This window comes from Periophthalmus magnuspinnatus, chromosome 1, assembly GCF_009829125.3.
Source record: "Periophthalmus magnuspinnatus isolate fPerMag1 chromosome 1, fPerMag1.2.pri, whole genome shotgun sequence".
Taxonomy (NCBI): domain Eukaryota; kingdom Metazoa; phylum Chordata; class Actinopteri; order Gobiiformes; family Gobiidae; genus Periophthalmus; species Periophthalmus magnuspinnatus.
Window position 1 is genome coordinate 32,570,392 of NC_047126.1, and position 19,247 is coordinate 32,589,638.

The 19,247-nt window shown below is 41.6% G+C and overlaps 1 protein-coding gene across 2 annotated transcripts; it reads right to left on the reverse strand.

Annotated features, from left to right (window-relative positions):
• Positions 1 to 293: 293 nt before the first annotated feature.
• LOC117370389 (uncharacterized) lies at positions 294 to 13,960 on the reverse strand. Of its 2 annotated transcripts, XM_055225050.1 has the most exons (6): positions 13,755 to 13,960; positions 10,646 to 10,684; positions 10,236 to 10,274; positions 9,033 to 9,183; positions 7,992 to 8,153; positions 294 to 4,684 (listed from the first exon to the last, which is right to left on the reverse strand). In XM_055225050.1, the coding sequence occupies exons 1-6, from the start codon at positions 13,803 to 13,805 to the stop codon at positions 3,666 to 3,668; spliced, it is 1,461 nt and encodes a 486-aa protein (XP_055081025.1). In that variant the 5' UTR covers positions 13,806 to 13,960; the 3' UTR covers positions 294 to 3,665. The 2 variants fall into 2 exon arrangements, with proteins under 2 accessions (XP_055081025.1, XP_033821726.2); XM_033965835.2 differs by lacking the exons at positions 10,236 to 10,274; positions 10,646 to 10,684.
• Positions 13,961 to 19,247: the final 5,287 nt, after the last annotated feature.

A 19,247-nucleotide genomic window follows, 5' to 3' on the forward strand; every position in this document is an offset into this window, starting at 1 on the left:
GACAGTATGGCAGGAAAATAAGTTCATGCAGTAAGTCTGCACTTTGCACGTGTCATTGTTTATTTATATTTGACGTTATCGCCTCTACGGACGAGCTCATGTTTTCCTCTTTTCAGCCACTAGATGTCAGTCTAAACTCGGGCCTGATGCTGGAGCAGTCTACAGTCCAATGTCAGTCAATTATGTTCAGGTTTTATAATGCAAATACAGCATAACGTGTTAAAAATGCATTTTATGTCATTGTTCAAAACAGACCATAGCACAAATGTACTTTTTATTTGTACTTTAAGCATTTATTTTAACACAAATCCACATTTTTGTTGAATTAGATGGCACAGATGTACACTGCCATTTTTTTGTCATTTACAACAAAGCAATGCAAACCTCAAATGGATAAAACCTAAAAATATAGGGCCAATAAGAACTGACCATAAGGGATGAACAAAAAGCACAGATTGGGACATGAGTTCAGGTTATAGGCCTATTTTCTCTAAACATCAATGTACAAAATGATGCCATTTTAGATGATTACATTCTAAAAATGTCTAATACCCAAACTTACAATTTAACAAAATCTAACAGTCAACTTTGGCTTCAGTATAATTAACAATGGTCGAATAGCACAATACAGCTAACAGTAACGCTCACACATGCGCACAATACTTCAAAGAGCAGTTGGAAGAAATGCACAAATGTTACCCTTAAAGAACACTACAATCTGTAGTAATAAGAATCAACTATTCCACAGAGAAGTATACAGATACTGCTAATAATGAGTCTCAGTGTTGCTGGAGTAAAAGCAGATAAACAGTCGTCAGATTTCTTGATGAGATTTTGATTGAATTTAAACCTAGCCAAACCAATGTGGGCTCAATGATTTTGATGCTCACCATCAATAAACATTGCAACAAATATTGAGAAAATATTATTCAGCCAAAAATAGCCTAAACAGTGAAAGTCAAAACTCACGAGGTAACAGTCTTGTCTCAGGCCTTGAGCTTATAATATACTTGATAGCTGCTAATAAGGCAAACTATAATATTCTATTTACAGTGAGCTTCCTCATTCTTTGATAAATAGCCCAGTTTTTGTCTCTCATGCACCAGAACACAACAATTTTCTGTTTATGGTGTAGCCAGATTAGGGTGACCAGATTTTCAAAATTAAAAACTGGGACACATCCAGGTGGTGATTCTTGGTATAAATAAAAGAGTGAAGGGTTTCTAACATTGTGGGACTTCTGTTGGTGCATTTTTCTGTATTTTAACAAGACAAATGACAATATATTCCTTTCTTTACTGTTGTCAGGTATCAGATTGGTCAAATATAGGGACACGTGGGACAATTCTTGTATAAAACTGGGACAAATCAGTGTTTTTGAATAAATCTGCTGGGACATGGAACACAGCGCTCAAAACTGACACTGTCCAGGAGAAATGGGGACGTCTGGCCACCTTAAGCCAGAATCTCTTCATTTCACCAGTATAATTAATAATATAAAAATTGTAATGTAAATGTATGCTAATTCAGATCCAAGTATTAGGCTTGGAGATGAATATGATGAAATACAAAACTTAACTTTTTGTTTGTTGAGCATTGTTTTTCAACACAGTGTGACACTTAAGTAATGACACTGTCGAGCTGTGTCCAGGGCATGTGAGGCATAAACTCTAGCTACATAAATAATAAAATCAAACAAGTTTCCTATTAAAAGAACAACTTTTTCAATAATTTATTTTGCAACAATTTATAAAAATGTTATAGCTTTATTCAATATCAAGTTCTTATGCCTATCACACAGTAAAATGTTTAAAAGAGGTAAATTACTCTTCACAACAGTTGTTTCCTATCAACCAGCATTCACTAGAATAAGGAAAAAGGTGTGAATACTATTGCTAAATACATTTTTTGCAAGTCTCACCTGTACTATATTTTTGGAGACTGCTGAAGCTGCTATGAAGATGGTTGATATTATACAGTTATATACAGACAGCATGCTTACATAGCAGCAGCTAATGTTGTAGCTAACAGAAACTGCACTCATAGGCATCATATACCCCGGTAATGACCACATAGGCTAAATGGGCTATCTGCTTTTGTATAGTTACTGAAAAAGTATATTGTGGTCCACACAGGCCCTGTCTAAACACATTTGTGTGCACACAGCCCCTTCAAACATGATTTGTCACATTATTTGTCTTCAGATATGAAGCAATTAAATTGTAAGTCACAGCAGACCTTCATTTATAGTTAATGTCTTGCCGTAATGCTAGTGAAAGCCAAATAAATATAATAAAAACATTACTATCTTAACTAATTGTAACTGTTGTCCTAAAGACAGATTTGCTGTGGTCAGTCGGAATATAATTAAACTAATTTCTTGTGTGGACATAAAACATTTCAGTCACACATGCACAAGTTTGATAATTACACCAGTCCAAGTCCACAGCTGCTGCTTCATTGGAGTTTTGGACACATTTCTGCATGAGCTATTTTTAACCAAATATTTACCATGAATGAGAGGTGATATAGAGAGGTGTAATTGTCTACATTCAATAATACAATTAGACTAATGGACTCTCCACATTAAAATAGACACTTCAAACAGACCTTTGCTTGCCAAAAACTGCAATATGCCCTGGAGGGCTGGTTAAAACAATGAAGTCAAACAGTCAGTAAGAAGTATCTAAGTAACAGTCTGAATAACAATATACAGTCATAATATCATGGTAAAGCTTTGCCACCAACACACCAACTACAGTATGTTTGTACCATTTTAAAGGAGAGACATGGTACAGCCTAAAGCACACAGCTCAAAAGTACATAACTAGCCAGAATAGTTCTCTTCTTTCTCTATAGTCAAAAGAAAGAGGTACACACCTCAAAACAAACCCCAGATCTATGCCCTCACAGTTGGCAAATAACCAATAAGATTTTTAAAACATTGTATTTTTGTTCTACAAAAGCATTTACAAACGAGGTGCCTAAAAGTTCTACATCATAATCATATAGCTCCTTACAATCTGCATGTCAGTGGGTTAACAGCATTTCCACCAGAAAGGGATTTTCACTGATGACAAGGTCCATCTATGAATGCCTCAAGAGGTAGAGAACTATCTAGAACCCTTCACAAGAAAAGGCTATGTGAATGTCTCACAGATATATATGCATATCTTTGTATAACACATTAATTTCATATTCTTAAAACAATGTGATTTATCTAACACATTTTGGTAAGTAACCATTAAAACCAATATTCTCTATTACATAAATAAATTCTGCACCACAAAGGATACTAAAAATGAACATTTGGGCACTGCAAAAAGACTTGGTCAAGTACAAGTAGCAGCTGCTTTTGCTCTAGTGAATCAAGCATATGACACTTGAATTAGGGCTACAAAGACGTCATTACCACACAACACTTGATGTGTCAACCAACAACAAAACTAGCTGACAACTTCAACTCGAATGGGACGTCCGGTCCTCTTGTTATTTCTTTTTCTGCAAGAATAATCAAGAGCACCTTTCAGCCTCTGTCCTAACCAAGGACCAACAAGACTTGTCTTCAGTGAGTCAACTTCACTTACTAGTCTTGATCTATGAGAATGCTATGAATCTAGGCATCTCACTTCTGGTACCTCGTCTACATCTGGGTGTCATTTTGCCTAAGAGGACTCTACTGTAATAATGGCATCGCCGGTCTCCAGGTTGACACTGCAGGTGGGTGACAGGCCACTGCTCCGCTCAGCGCAGTCTTCCCGATGTGGAGACTGCGCTCCAGGCTTGGCTCCCTGGTTTGGACTTGTCGTCTCTTCCTTTCGCTCAGCTCGTTTCACATGGCAGCGACACACCTCAATCCCAGAGTCCCCGGTTAGTCTTCGATGGCGGAAATGATCCTCTTCATCATCATCGTCTTCAAAGTCTTCATCTTCTTTGTCGCGTTTCGGCTTTTCCGTGTTGGTGGGAGACAAGATCGTGGGTTGAAGTGGGGATGCAACAGATCGGGATGTGGGTCTTGAAGCTTCGTACAGGGATTTTTCTTTCTTAACAGTGACGGCGCCGAGTGGGTCTGGAAAAGCAAGAGGGTGGACTTGACCTGGTGGAAGCGTGGACAAGAGAATGAGGGGTGACATGGGGTGGTGATGGTGGTGTGAGGGACCAGGGGCGTTGAGAGAGTGTAGAGGAAGAGAAAGCTGCGGTGCTGATGGGGAGATGGACTCAATGGTGGACGATGATTGTCTCTGGACGGGAATAACCTCTGACTTGACCATAGGGATGACATCGGGAATGGCGTGCGGTAGACCCGGAGTGGAGGGGGAGGGCGTGAACATGGACTTGTCTCCAGATTCGCTAGGCGTAGACATGAGGCTGCTTTCGTAGGTCTCGTCTGTCACTTGAATGGAGAAAGACGTGCTGGAGGGGGAGGTGATGGAGTAGGAGTCACAGGAGCAGCTGGTGTAGTTTTCGGAGCTCTGGGAGGAGGTGAAGCCACTCGGGCCGGGACCCAGATAGGGAGGGCAAGGCGGGCAAGGGTGGCGGTGATAGTGATGGTGGATGTAGGAGGAACTGGGGCCGCCCATTGATCCTCCCTGCAGAGCAAACACAGAGCTGTATGGAGGAGGAGGGGTGCTGGGCTGCGCTACCACCTCCTCGTAAGACGGCAACTTGAAGGAAGCCAGGAAACCTACAAACAAGAGCATTAGCATTAATATGACAATGTTAGCTCTAGGACTGTGAGCCTTTAGTTGATCGATAGGGGCAGGACCAGATATTTTTGTTTGGAGGAGCTAAGGGAGAGTTAAGATCATCAATATGGGGGCTCACTTACCACGTGAATTTAGAGCCTTTTAACAATGGTGTGTACCCCTACTCTCGACCATGTTTGCTTTTCTGTTTTCAATGTTTAAGTGTAGTTAGCCCCTAAATTGATTTATAAAAGCTAATATGGAATTTGTTTTTATTATAGTCTCATTTTGAACACTCTGCGGTTGCCATTAAACATTTTTAGTTGAAATAGGATGTGCTTCCGAGGAGGAAGCAGAAACTGGGGACCCAGAGGCGGACTCGTCCATCACCCTGGCTGAAGTCACTGAGGTGGTTGGCAAGCTCCTCGGTGGCAAGGCTCCGGGGGTGGATGAGATCCGTCCTGAGTATCTCAAGTCTCTGGATGTTGTGGGGCTGTCTTGGCTGACACGTCTCTGCAACATCGCGTGGCGGTCGGGGACAGTGCCTGTGGAATGGCAGACAGGGGTGGTGGTCCCTCTGTATAAGAAGGGGGACCGGAGGGTGTGTTCCAATTACAGGGGAATCACACTCCTCAGCCTTCCCGGTAAGGTCTATTCCAGGGTACTGGAGAGGAGAATCCGACCGATAGTCGAACCTCGGATTCAGGAGGAGCAGTGTGGTTTTCGTCCTGGTCGTGGAACACTGGACCAGCTCTATACTCTTCATCGGGTCCTCGAGGGCTCATGGGAGTATGCCCAACCAGTCCACATGTGTTTTGTGGATCTGGAGAAGGCATTCGACCGTGTCCCTCGTGGTGTCCTTTGGGGGGTGCTCTGGGAGTATGGGGTCCGGGGCTCTTTGCTAAGGGCTGTCCGGTCCCTGTATGCCCGGAGCAGGAGCTGTGTTCGCATTGCCGGCAGTAAGTCAGACCTGTTCCCGGTGCATGTTGGACTCCGCCAGGGCTGCCCTTTGTCACCGGTTCTGTTCATTATATTTATGGACAGAATTTCTAGGCGCAGCCAGGGGCCGGAGGGGGCCTGGTTTGGGAACCACAGGATTTCATCTCTGCTGTTTGCAGATGATGTTGTCCTGATGGCTTCTTCGAGCCAGGACCTGCAGCAGGCACTGGGGCGGTTTGCAGCCGAGTGTGAAGCGGCTGGGATGAGAATCAGCTCCTCCAAATCCGAGGCCATGGTTCTCGACCGGAAAAAGGTGGTTTGCTCTCTCCGGGTGGGTGGTGAGTCTCTGCCCCAAGTGGAGGAGTTCAAGTATCTCGGGGTCTTGTTCACGAGTGAGGGAAGGATGGAGCGGGAGATTGACAGGCGGATCGGTGCAGCGTCTGCAGTGATGCGGTCGCTGTATCGGTCCGTTGTGGTAAAGAAGGAGCTGAGCCGGAAGGCGAAGCTCTCGATTTACCGGTCAATCTACGTTCCTACCCTCACCTATGGTCATGAGCTCTGGGTAATGACCGAAAGGACAAGATCGCGGATACAAGCGGCTGAAATGGGCTTCCTCCGCAGAGTGGCCGGGCGCACCCTTAGGGATAGGGTGAGGAGCTCGGTCACACGGGAGGAGCTCGGAGTAGAGCCGCTGCTCCTACACGTTGAGAGGAACCAGCTGAGGTGGCTCGGGCATCTGCTCAGGATGCCTCCTGGACGTCTCCCTAGGGAGGTGTTCTGGGCATGTCCCACCGGGAGGAGGCCCCGGGGAAGACCCAGGACACGCTGGAGGGACTATGTCTCTCGGCTGGCCTGGGAACGCCTTGGGGTCCCACCGGAGGAGCTGGAGGACGTGTCCCGGGTGAGGGAAGTCTGGGAGTCCCTGCTTAGACTGCTGCCCCCGCGACCCGGCCCTGGATAAGCGGAAGAAAATGGATGGATGGAGGATGTGCTTTGAAAGTGGGGCAAAAATCTTTGAGGGAGCTGTGGGGGTGCATGGGCCATTCTAGGGGAGGCTAATGTCCCCTCAAGCCCCTCTCAGCGCCGCCCCTGTCGGTCGATGCCGTCTTAGTCTGACCAAAATTTGTATTCGTCGACTAATCATTGTAATCATGTAGATTAGTAGAACAGCCGAAGGGAGAAGTTAGTGAGCGAGATAGCTGAAAAGTTAGTATTTCTTTATATGTAAAAAGTCGGATTAAACTGTATTAATCTGTATTTATATATAAACATTGTTGCATGAACTCCACAGCAGTTATATATCATTGCAAGTGCAGTTTGAGTCAGATACTTTACTTTTGCCTCTCCCCCTTTTAGTCAACCAATCAATTGGCAGAATTTCTTAAATTGACTGCAGCCTTAATTAACACTGAGCGTGTTGGCAAAAGTTAGTAATGGGCAAGCTGAAAATACTGATACTGACTGAGGAATCAAAAAGTATCAATTCTCAGGCAAACTTGCTTTCAAATTGCTTCAAATTTCTCCAAAAATTGCAGGTTTTTTAATCATATCTTAATACATTTTTTTATTACAGTGTTTGTATTTTAGTTTATCTGCCCACGTTTCAGTTCAAGCTGGCCTAATCTAAAAAATGATAGTAGACAAGATGTACCAGATCTATATATATCTATATGTACATCTATATCTGTATCAAATCTATATTGCATGGTATTGCCCATCACTAGCTTAAGTCCAGCTAGATCATATCTTCCTACTGGCACTAAAGTTGACTAAAATTGTGGTAATAGGATATTAGTCTAGTTTGACATTACATTTTCTACACTAGTGGAACTCCACTAGAGGGGAAACATTATTATTATGGTCTGTCCAGTCCAGTGCTGTATGGCATTCAAAAATATCAAAATTCATAGTGTTAAATAGTGTTGTCACAATACTAAAATTTCAACACTAAGTAATAGACTGAATACTCGATACCGATTCTGATACTGCAATGATAATAAAATACACTCTTTATTTAGACAACAGAATGTGATTTTCAACATTATATTGTACTTTCATTTATATTCCCATGTGTCTTATATCTGCGTAATCCCTCAGTCGTCCAGTGGGTTCATAGTGGTCCATGGGCGTATACTAGTCTATGTGTCTTATACTTGTGAAAGATACAGCTCAAGATCATTCTAAAGCTGCATGAAAGGTTCATTTCTGTCCAGTGAATGTGACTTTTTTTGTGTCCATACCTGCTCAAAAAAGTAGTTTCGCTACTAGTATTAGAATCTGTTTAGTATCTGATTTTCGATTGTTTTGACTAAACTCGTGCTAAATACAGTCTTTAGACCATGAAAATCGAAATAATGCTGAGCATACTGAGGTCGAGCATTGAGGAAGAGTAGTTGCAGGCTCCATTGTAGGCGATGAGGTTGATCTCCCTCTGTCTCTGCTGCTGCTGGATGCGCATCTTGGCACGACGATGGCGGTAAGCACAGAAACAACTGAACAGGATCAGTACAGTCCACAGCAGCCAGAACCCTGCACCAGACAAACAGCAAATCAACCAATATAAACTCTCATTTAGGGATGTCACAATATGAAATTTTAGTGTTACGTCTGTTGTGGGACGATTTAATGACAAGTTAATGTGATGTAAACAGATAAATAACAAATCACTTTACATGACGGTTTAGTTTTTTGGAAATTTAGGTTGAACTTTAATGAGTTATTTTTGCTTCTTACTATTGTCACAATTATTATTCTTAAGTTCTGATAATTATATTGTGACCTGACTAATCACATCATCCACAGCGTTTGGCTCCAGTCAAATGAAGCTAATTGAGGCTAGCAGTTATAGCGGCCAATTTTCAGCCAAGATCCATATTAGGAATTCCGGCCACAAGTATCATAGCAACCAAAGAGCCAATCCCAGGCGAGGCTGTTTAAGGTAACGTCCCTTCTCGCCCACATAGCTGGTTTAGCAGGGAGCAGGCACTTAACAACACTGTCAACCTGTTGCTAACGCTAGCTGGAGCAACCTCGGGAAAGAAGGCGCCTGATTTATCTGTTATTAATGTTCATATCGTGATTTATTGACACAATGGCAAAATAAAAATACCGGGATCACGCGGAGCTGGTTAATAAGACCAAAATGATGAATCTGACAGGAGCAGTAATGTTGAGAGGGGTGACAGTTTTTCAATAGAAAGTGAATTAGAGCCAAAGTCGATGGAGCGGAAGCCCATGCTCACTTCCTTGGAACGCACGACTAGCAGGTTAGCTCTGTCCATTTATATACACAGTCTCTGCGTCTCTGCTCTAATTATGATCATTCTGATAGTGAACGCTCGTGTCTGAGGGATTCTACAGCAGGTGGTCTCCGCAGTGAGTTTCGAAAAAGTCAGTGGGTCGACTCACACCAGAGTTCATAGTAGTAGGTACAGCAGCCTGTCTCTCCACAGCAGTGCCCTGTTTCACACAGGTACCCCGGCTTGTTATTTAACCCCGGGCAGTACTTGGAACTGACTGGGACCGGCAGGCTGTTTGAATCCTCACGCTGTGTCACCACCTGCATGTCCAAAACACAAACTATTACAAATCGCTTCTTATTGGCCTTATTATTAGGAACATAATTAGAAATGTAATCTCCCCCATTTCACACTTAAATCTACCCTACCCAAAAAAGCTTATGAGCCAAAAGAGAAGGTTGCTATTTACGTCAGAATATCCCACCTGGTTATGTAAAAACAATGCAGACAAACATACTCTCAAATGAATATTGTTGTTGTATTTGTATAGAAGTTCATACTCCAGCCTTCTTTCACATGTTAACTCTACAGAATGATTTTTACTCTAAACACTGTGTAGTGCTGCAGCTCAAATCATGCAAGATGTATGGGTATGTAAGATGTCTATTAAATATTTGATGAAGAATATGTAGGTCTATCTGTGTCCCTAGATGTAAACATGTTCAAGCCATGTATAGATTTTACTGACTGACCACTATACACACAATTTATTCTTAATTACTATAGATGGTAAAATTGCTGAAGTTGCCTTTTTGTGCCTTTTATCTAATAACAAAGCAGAATGAGCTCCTTACTTTGTTGCCAGATCCTACGACTAAAAGTTGGAAATAAACCTAAAAGGACTCTCTCTGATCTGAATCCTCACTACCTTAAGCCCGGAACCTGCAGCCAATCGTTGATCAGGGACAGTGCGGCGTCCAGTTTTTAGAGATCAGTGACTATCAGAGCTTTCAAATAAGGCTTGGTCTGTCCATATAAGATGAGAATATGCAAACGATGATGCTTCTCTAATCTGGCAACCCAGATTCAGTTGTGATTGTTGGTCCTATTTTGTCCTACTGCATGACCTACCTTGAATGCACTTCCTATCAACAACTTTTGTTCCACGGGATCAGATTCACACACTTTAGCAGCAACACCAACTCAATCGAAGCCTCAACACACCACCATAGCAACAGAACCACCTCATCACTAGTGTTACGAGAGATCTACATCTATAGACAATAGACCATTTCGAAGGTTTTGTGAAATTTTCACCGATGGGAAATTGTTAAATAAATGCAACAGGTCTGGAGATGAAGAAATCCCATACCTCAGTAACAAAACTGATGCCAGGATCTATCTGCGCAACCTGAAATAGGACAGAAAATGAACGCTGTGAATTCATCTGTTACTTCTCCATTATTAGCAGGTCACAGCTAAAGCAGCAAGTGAATGTTTCAATAATAAACAAACATGAAAGGATGATAGAAAACTGGCAACATTTCTGACATTGGGCACAGTCACAGTGAAAAGGGCATCTCCCATTACACAGAAGAGGTTGCCATATCCCTTTTAGTTTTAGTTACCACACATGAGAGATGGAGGTGATAACAAATGTTGTATGTTGTCATGGTAACCACTCCAGCTTGGCTCCGAAGCCTATTTTAATTATGTGTCAGATCTTGTATTTAATATAATAGCAGAAAATGTGTAATGCAGTTCAAGGGAAGATCTCCCTACCGTCACACTCTCAACCAGCCCCCGCAGCGACATGGTCATCTGGAAAGAATCATAATGTTAATAAGCCCTCTTAAAAATAACTACAAGCCAATACAATGAGAATGTATAGGAATTCACGGTTGTAATTATATGGGAAGAAATACTGTGCACGCTGAGCTATTTTGAAGTAAAGTCAGTGGACTGTTCATGGACAGAGGAAGGTCAATGGGTATTTAACGAGGCAGCAGACAAGCCACACAACTCTCACACACACACACACACACTACATCGATTATCGAATCTGTTTCATCCCTTAATTATTTATTGCTCTGTGTTTCACGGGACAAAAGACGAAGCATTGGTTGTATTTGATTGAAATTAGAATCTCAACATTGCACTAGTTCATTCCTTCATTAAAAGTGGCACATCGGGGGTTAAACCTGGGTTAGGTCATTTAGTTTGTTTCAAAATGTGCTATTAATCTGATTTATAGTTAACTTCCTGAAGTTCCTGTGTTATATTAGATTTTAGATTTTTCAATTAAACATTATGAATATTGAAAGTATTCCACATTATTCAATATTTAAAGGTTCTATATTACGCAAAATTGACTCGTTTAGTGAAGTTTTAGCTGTTTTATAATGCTGTTTCCTCCTCAAAAACATGCCTGGAGTTGTGTCTTTACATCTCGAAAGCTCAAAATGCTCTGCTCCAACTTGTGATGTCATCATGTGGTGGTTTTCTAGTTAACAGCTCCTTTTACTTTTAGTTCAGTAGAGATGGACAATTCCAGGTCTGAAATTATCCAAATGATTCTAGTGAAGGTGTTTAAAAACACAGTGGAGCACTTCGTGTTTTACCACATGACGTCACAAGGTGGAACAGTGTTTTCAGTTTGAGAGAGGAACACAGCTTAAATATGCAGGGTTTGTGTGTTAAACATGTGTGAATGAAACAAAACACAACTCCAGGTATAACATTATAACATAGAATCGATATGGGCCCTTTAGTAGTAGTTGCGAAGGGTTGTCAAACAAGTCAATACTCAGATACTAACTGTATAGACAGTAAAATTAGTATCTATACAAAATAAATAAACAGGCATAAATAGTTATGAGTTGGACCTTTACTGTATAGTTCTAGTATCAGAACTAGCATGGACTATGTTATAAAAATGACATCCTATAGTCAAAGCTGATAATGCTATTTTATCATCACATCTAATACAGTTTCAAAGATTATACATAGGTTGTCCTGAGTAGATAAAAAATACCTTTAAGCAGTCCCTTTTAGATCAGTTCAGAGCAGTAGGTCTCACTCATACACACACACACACACACACACACACACCCCGCACGCACGCACACACACACACACACACACCCACACACACACGCGCCCACACACACAGACATATATAAAAGTTGTGTAGGTCCACTAAAATCTGTCGGGCCCTCTGCCTTGTTGAACTGAACCCCCAGCCACATGAAAGACCATGCTTTTGTTACAAACAGTAGTCAGCATTGAGCACAATGACGGTCCTATAGGCACAGGGTATGTGTACTTTGTGTGTACTTGAACGCATTCCAGCAGACTATAAACAGAATCACTTTCGCGCCTACTATGTAACAATACACTATGCAGCAAACACCAACACAATAGCAGCTGTCAGTGCAATCTGCTCGTGCTGGCATTCGACCAGATACTCCTACTTTTTCACACTTAGTCATTTTCAAACTACAATTGGACAACTTTTATTTGATCCCAATGTTTTGTTTTGTATATCCTACTGACTTGCTATAGCATTATCTCTATCTGTATCTGTATTTGAATGTACTTTAAACATGGTCCTTGTTACTCAAACATATTATATTATATTTCACAACATTCTAAAATCTTCCTGATATTTTCCTGTTTTTGAGGATCCTTAACTGGGAAAGTCCAGATCACCTCAGCCTCATGCCTCATCAAATCATATATCATAAATCATATACAAATCAATACTGAAACTTGTAGCGGAACTAGATACTCATTAAAAACGTTAAAGACCTTGCCTGAACAGTTTGGGAATGATCTTGAGCTTGGTCAGAATGAGCCAATAAAAGCACATTTTAAGTTGAAGTTTACAGTCTATTGTTTTTATTACAATTTTATGAGTATTTAACCTATTCCTTAGTCAGTTTTAGTAATTTCTTAGTCAGCTCTAGTACTTACAGCTTTGCCTCACCAATCCAAGACAATTAATTACACACTAGTCATTATTTTACGATCCAAAAAGGTTAAAAAGCAAAACACACTGTAAACAAAACAAAACCAAATGACTTCTTTGATTAGTTTCATCGTGCATCCACCACTCCTGGGTGATTTACTACTGTAGTGATGGAGGAAAAGTGTCTGGTTCCTGTGGTGAGCCCCCTGAACACAGTATATGTAAAGACATTCTGGTCTTCTGCGGAAAACCACACAGGGACCACAAATGATTCCCACTTAAGTCCCTGAGGTGTCAGTCCTCCACTGAACTGTAGCCATGAAAAAGACTCTTTTACAGATTTAACAGAAATAGTCCTGCACACATTACATATAACAACATTAGAACTTGATGTCGTATAGTTCCCCTTGTGTCACTACTGGTTGTGTTTCTGAAGCTTTGAGTTAAAAGACCTTCCCTAAATAGTCCACTGTTCAGCCATGCACATGACCTAACAGTAAATGTCATTTTGCATTCTTGTTGACATGACAGTTTTATGTTCTAGAGGTTAAAGTCACTGTGGTGATCTGACCTAACGCACACAGCCTACACACTCCTGAGCCGTTCATTGTTCAGTAAAGTGTTCTCGTTTATGTGCCCTGAGTTTGATCTACACTAGCCTCTTCAAAACATTCTCCTCATTTCAAATTTAAGACAATCTCCAGACTTTGTTTTTACGCGTGGGCAATAACAGTGAGATAGACGTTTATATCTCTGCTCCAGTCGTTCAGGTGAATGCAGAGCACACAGCCGCTGTGCATGCTCCATCAGGCCAGTGTTTACCAACAAGAGCGCGCAGGCCGTGGAAGCATGTTGCAGATGAGCAGGAGCCCAGCTGTTGACAGCAGCAGCGTGTGAGATAGAGTAACGGGAAAGCAGTACCTCTTCAGCCCTGAGCCCGTGGCAGAAAGTCAGCGTCTTCTCCGGGTCCATGGCGAAAGATGGAAATCACACTGAACCGAGGTGACACCGGTACACGCAGTATGATGTTAGTGTGCTACACCGCCGCTGTCCCACTCCATAGAAGCGGCTGTCTCCCCATCCGCCATTCCCCCGGACGGACAGACGCGAGGACAGACAGAGAGACGCACGCCCCTCCCAGACTACGCTACACACGGAGTCTGTGCGCGAGGGCCGTGCTGCTGGAGCGTGCTGCCCACGGCGCAGGAGGAGGCGAGGCAGCAGCCCTATGTAGTAAATACATCTGTTACATGGAGTGTTTTCGTGCACGGGGTGATGTCATACCTCTCAGCCCACACGCCACTTGAACACCGAGCCGCGCCGGTGATTGGCCAGAGCTCCCAGCAACAGCCGCACGCGGGCTGCACCAAGCGGCTCCACACAGCATACTACAGTACTACAGGCATGTACTACACACAGCATACTACAGTACTACAGGCATGTACTACACACAGCATACTACAGTACTGCAGGCATGTGCTACACACAGCATACTACAGTACTACAGGCATGTACTACACACAGCATACTACAGGCATGTACTACAAACAGCATACTACAGTACTACAGGCATGTACTACACACAGCATACTACAGGCATGTACTACACACAGCATACTACAGGCATGTACTACACACAGCATACTACAGGCATGTACTGCACACAGCATACTACAGGCATGTACTACACACAGCATACTAAAGTACTACAGGCATGTACTACACACAGCATACTACAGGCATGTACTACACACAGCATACTACAGGCATGTACTGCACACTGCATACTACAGGCATGTACTACACACTGCATACTACAGGCATGTACTACACACTGCATACTACAGGCATGTACTACACACAGCATACTACAGGCATGTACTACACACAGCATACTGCAGGCATGTACTACACACAGCATACTACAGGCATGTACTACACACAGCATACTACAGGCATGTACTACACACAGCATACTACAGTACTACAGGCATGTACTACACGCAGCATACTACAGTACTACAGGCATGTACTACACACAGCATACTACAGTACTACAGGCATATACTACACGCAGCATACTACAGTACTACAGGCATGTACTACACGCAGCATACTACAGTACTACAGGCATGTACTACACGCAGCATACTACAGTACTACAGGTATGTACTCCACGCAGCATACTACAGTGCTACAGGCATGTAATACACGCAGCATACTACAGTACTACAGGCATGTACTACACACAGCATACTACAGTACTACAGGCATATACTACACGCAGCATACTACAGTACTACAGGCATGTACTACACGCAGCATACTACAGTACTACAGGCATGTACTACACGCAGCATACTACAGTACTACAGGTATGTACTCCACGCAGCATACTACAGTGCTACAGGCATGTAATACACGCAGCATACTACAGTACTACGAGCATGTACTACACACGACATACTACAGTACTACAGTCATATACTCCACACAGCATACTACAGTACTACAAGCATGTACTCCACACAGCATACTAAAGTACTACAGGGATATACTACACACAGCATACTACAGTACTACAGGCATATACTACACACAGCATACTACAGTACTACAGGCATATACATCACACACCATACTACAGTACTACAAGCATGTACTCCACACAGCATACTAAAGTATTACATGGATATACTACACACAGCATACTACAGTACTACAGACATATACTACACACAGCATACTGCAGTACTACAGGCATATACTACACACAGCATACTACAGTACTACAAACATATATACTCCACACAGCATACTACAGTACTACAGGCATATACTACACACAGCATACTCCAGTACTACAAACATATATACTCCAGACAGCATACTATAGTACTACACACAGCATACTACAGTACTACAGGCATATACTACACACAGCATACTACAGTACTACAAGCATATATGCTCCACACAGCATACTACAGTACTCCACACAGCATGTACTCCACACAGCATACTAAAGTACTACAGGGATATACTACACACAGCATACTACAGTACTACAGACATGCTACACACAGCATACTACAGTACTATAATCATATATAGTCCACACAGCATACTACAGTACTACAAGCATATATTCCACACAGCATACTACAGTACTACAGGCGTTCGCTCCACACAGCATACTACAGTACTAGAAGCATATACTCCACACAGCATATTACAGTACTATAGTCATTTACTCCACACAACATACTACAGTACTACAAGAATATACTCCACACAGCATATTACAGTACTATAGTCATTTACTCCACACAACATACTACAGTACTACAAGAATATACTCCACACAGCATACTATAGTACTACAGGCATATACTACACACAGCATACTACAGTACTCCACACAGCATACTACAGTACTACAGGCATATACTCCACACAGCATACTACAGTACTACAGGCATATACTACACACAGCATACTACAGTACTCCACACAGCATACAGGTATATACCCCCGTGCACGTGGCTGTTGTCTTACATTTTTGTAAATAAAAATCAGTTAATAAATTCATACAAATTACACCGTTTATTTCTTTTGTCTTGAACCATTGGACCAAAGTGATAGTTCTATAGGGCATGTTGCAGTGTGATGCTTTAAAGTTGTGTGACCATGGCATTTGGAAATAGCTCAAGCTCATAACCTTTTCCAGATGATCCACTGCTCCACATCCTCTGTATCTGCACCTCCAGTGTCCCCTTAGAATGTAGTTTATCTATGTGTTCCAGTGTTTACCCTGCACTTTCTACACTGCAAAACAATCCGTAAAAGTGGGTCTATAGTAGTGGGCACGTGGGAGTGTTGCATATACCCATAAGGCACACTAAGGATGTTGTGAAAGACGTGTCTCTAAGCAACCGAGGAGGCACAGTCCCGTGTGGTGCAGGCTTCCTGCGCATGAAAACGATGTAAGCAGAGATGAATGTGTGAATATTGTAACAGTCTGGTCACAGCTGACCTCAAAGGGCAGTGCTTTGAGGGGCTTTGAGGGGATTCTGTTCAGTGCTTTCCACTGACCAGGAGCAGGAGGACTACTCATTGCGTTCTCCACAAGGGGGCAGCACAATACAGTATTTTTCGACTGTCCACTTTAGGCCCGTTGGAAAACAGCTTCATGTGCAACATTTCACTTTTGTGCATTGACAAATTTCTCATAACCTCGGCCTATCCAAATGAGGCATACTGAGTTGCATGTACACTGCCTATTAAAAGTTTGGACATATTTATTTTTCAAAGTTTTTTTTTTTTTTCCTTTATATTTAGGCCTACTACTTTCTATATTTTATATACCTACCAAAGATATCAAGTATATGATGTATGGAATTATGTGGCAAAGGGAAAAGAGTTTCAACTAAATATATATCTATATTTAAAAAAAAAAAAAAAAAAGGAAATTAAACTCCTCAATGTAGCCACACTTTGTTAACAGAGCTGAAAACCCCTGGCCTTCTTTCAATTATTTTTTTCAAGAATAAGTCGCCTGAAATAGTTTTCACTTCACAGCTGTGTCTTGCCAGGGTCAAGAAATGCCGAAAATACAAAGCATAGGGTGACTATTAAAAAAAATAATAATCAAAAAACAAGTTTAGTTATTTTGAGTTCATTTTTTCTGTGCTACTTTCCATGTGTCATTAATAGTTTAATGCTTTCAGTGAGAATCTTAAATGTAAATAATCATGAAAACAAGGAAGAACTATAAACAAAAAAGTTGTCCACACTCGTCTGGTAGTTTGCATAATCTGATGCATTTTAGGGCACAGTCTGCACCATTATAAACTTCAATCTGATTCAGAAGTACACCATTTTGTGGGTTTTTAGGCCTACCAAGGAAAACTAACCAAATGAATAAGTTACAGGTTGAATACTATATTTAGCCGAACAACACATTTTCAAAAGCTCACCAAAGTTTTCCATTGCATCAGCGCATTTGTATATTTGTGTCCTGATGAAGTGTCGTTTCACATGCAGTAGAGAGATGTGTTTTGTTACACTCATAATGACACAATATGACTAGAGACAGCGAGCTATACACCCACACATTCACACAGCTCAGTACACAAGGAATCCTCTGTAATGCACTACAGCTCCATGTTTGCTCAAACCAAAAATAAATCCAACACTAATGATGATATTTTGGAAAATCTGTACTGTACCGCACAGCTCTAAAATGGGCATCTATACAAATAAGCCTGATTATAAGGTGTTTTGTTTTTCTTTCATAACACCATTTTGGGCTCTGGCAGTTGGAGAATTCAATCTCTCAACTGCACAAAAGGAGAAATAGGCCTATAACAGTGAAGGAAGTGAAGCCAAGGCTATACACAAATCTTTAAAACCCATCTCTGTTACTTTTTTAGCTGAAAAATAGCATCAAATGAAAACATGTTTATATCATTTTGAATGTTTCCATTAAAGCCCCACTCTGAAAGTTTTTTTGCTGAAAAATAACCCAAAATAAAAACATGTTTATATCACTTTTGGGTGTTTTTATTGCACTGAAAAAACATGTAACCTTGGATCTCCACAAATCTGTGGAAAAACTGTGGTTTGGTCTAGAGGAGAACCTCTTCCTGCTGGTCTCCATAGAAACGTTGTTCCTTTGGCTATAGTATTTCACAGTATGTCATAAAACGTATCTGTGTCTATGGAGAATGTTTCAAAGTATGGTTTTAATTGCCTATTTCCACGGATTATGCATGTGACACACCATTTCTGTAAACTTACACAGTGCTGCTTTAATAAGAGGCACACTCACTACTGATATTTGAACAATTTTACTTTATTTTTCAGTTTTGTGCTACACAAATGTGCACTAAACTAGCAGGCCCACATGTCATCCTTGCCTATACCAGGTCACCACACACTGCTGTTACTTCCTTATGTTTCCCATTTATTTTAAACTCACAGTGGTTGTACTGGAGTGTATCAGATAGTCTCTTGACATGCGTTCTCTTCTGACATTGAAGGTGTTATAATGTCACAGTTTATAGTATGACTTCAAGGCCATCGCCATGGTAACATTTGGGTGGGGTAGCTGCAGCCGCTAACCCCAGCTGCTGAGTGAACGTTTTCCACCTGATACCGAGAATGTCTTTGACTTCTGTGCTTAATTACTGAGCTGCTACTGCATAAGTGTCTGCTGACGGTTGAGTATTTATTTTTGTATCAACTTGAAGCTATGCCTAGCAGTTTGTGGAAAATGAGAATGAAAGAAGCAAGCACAAAAGAAATGGAAAGCGTTTTGGTTTGTTTTTTTCCCTTCTAACACATAAACGCAATTTTGCAGTAATAACTAGTAAATCATCTTCAAGCCTTCAAAATATATGGTTACAGTTG

Bases quoted from the DNA above. Each gene is read 5' to 3' on its own strand.
- LOC117370389 (XM_055225050.1), bottom strand. From the start codon at position 13,805: ATGGACCCGGAGAAGACGCTGACTTTCTGCCACGGGCTCAGGGCTGAA. The intron at 10,275-10,645 runs GTAGGGAGATCT...GTCCTATTTCAG, and splicing joins GGCTGGTTGAGAGTGTGACG to GTTGCGCAGATAGATCCTGG. The intron at 8,154-9,032 runs GTGAGTCGACCC...TGTCTGGTGCAG, and splicing joins CTACTACTATGAACTCTGGT to GGTTCTGGCTGCTGTGGACT.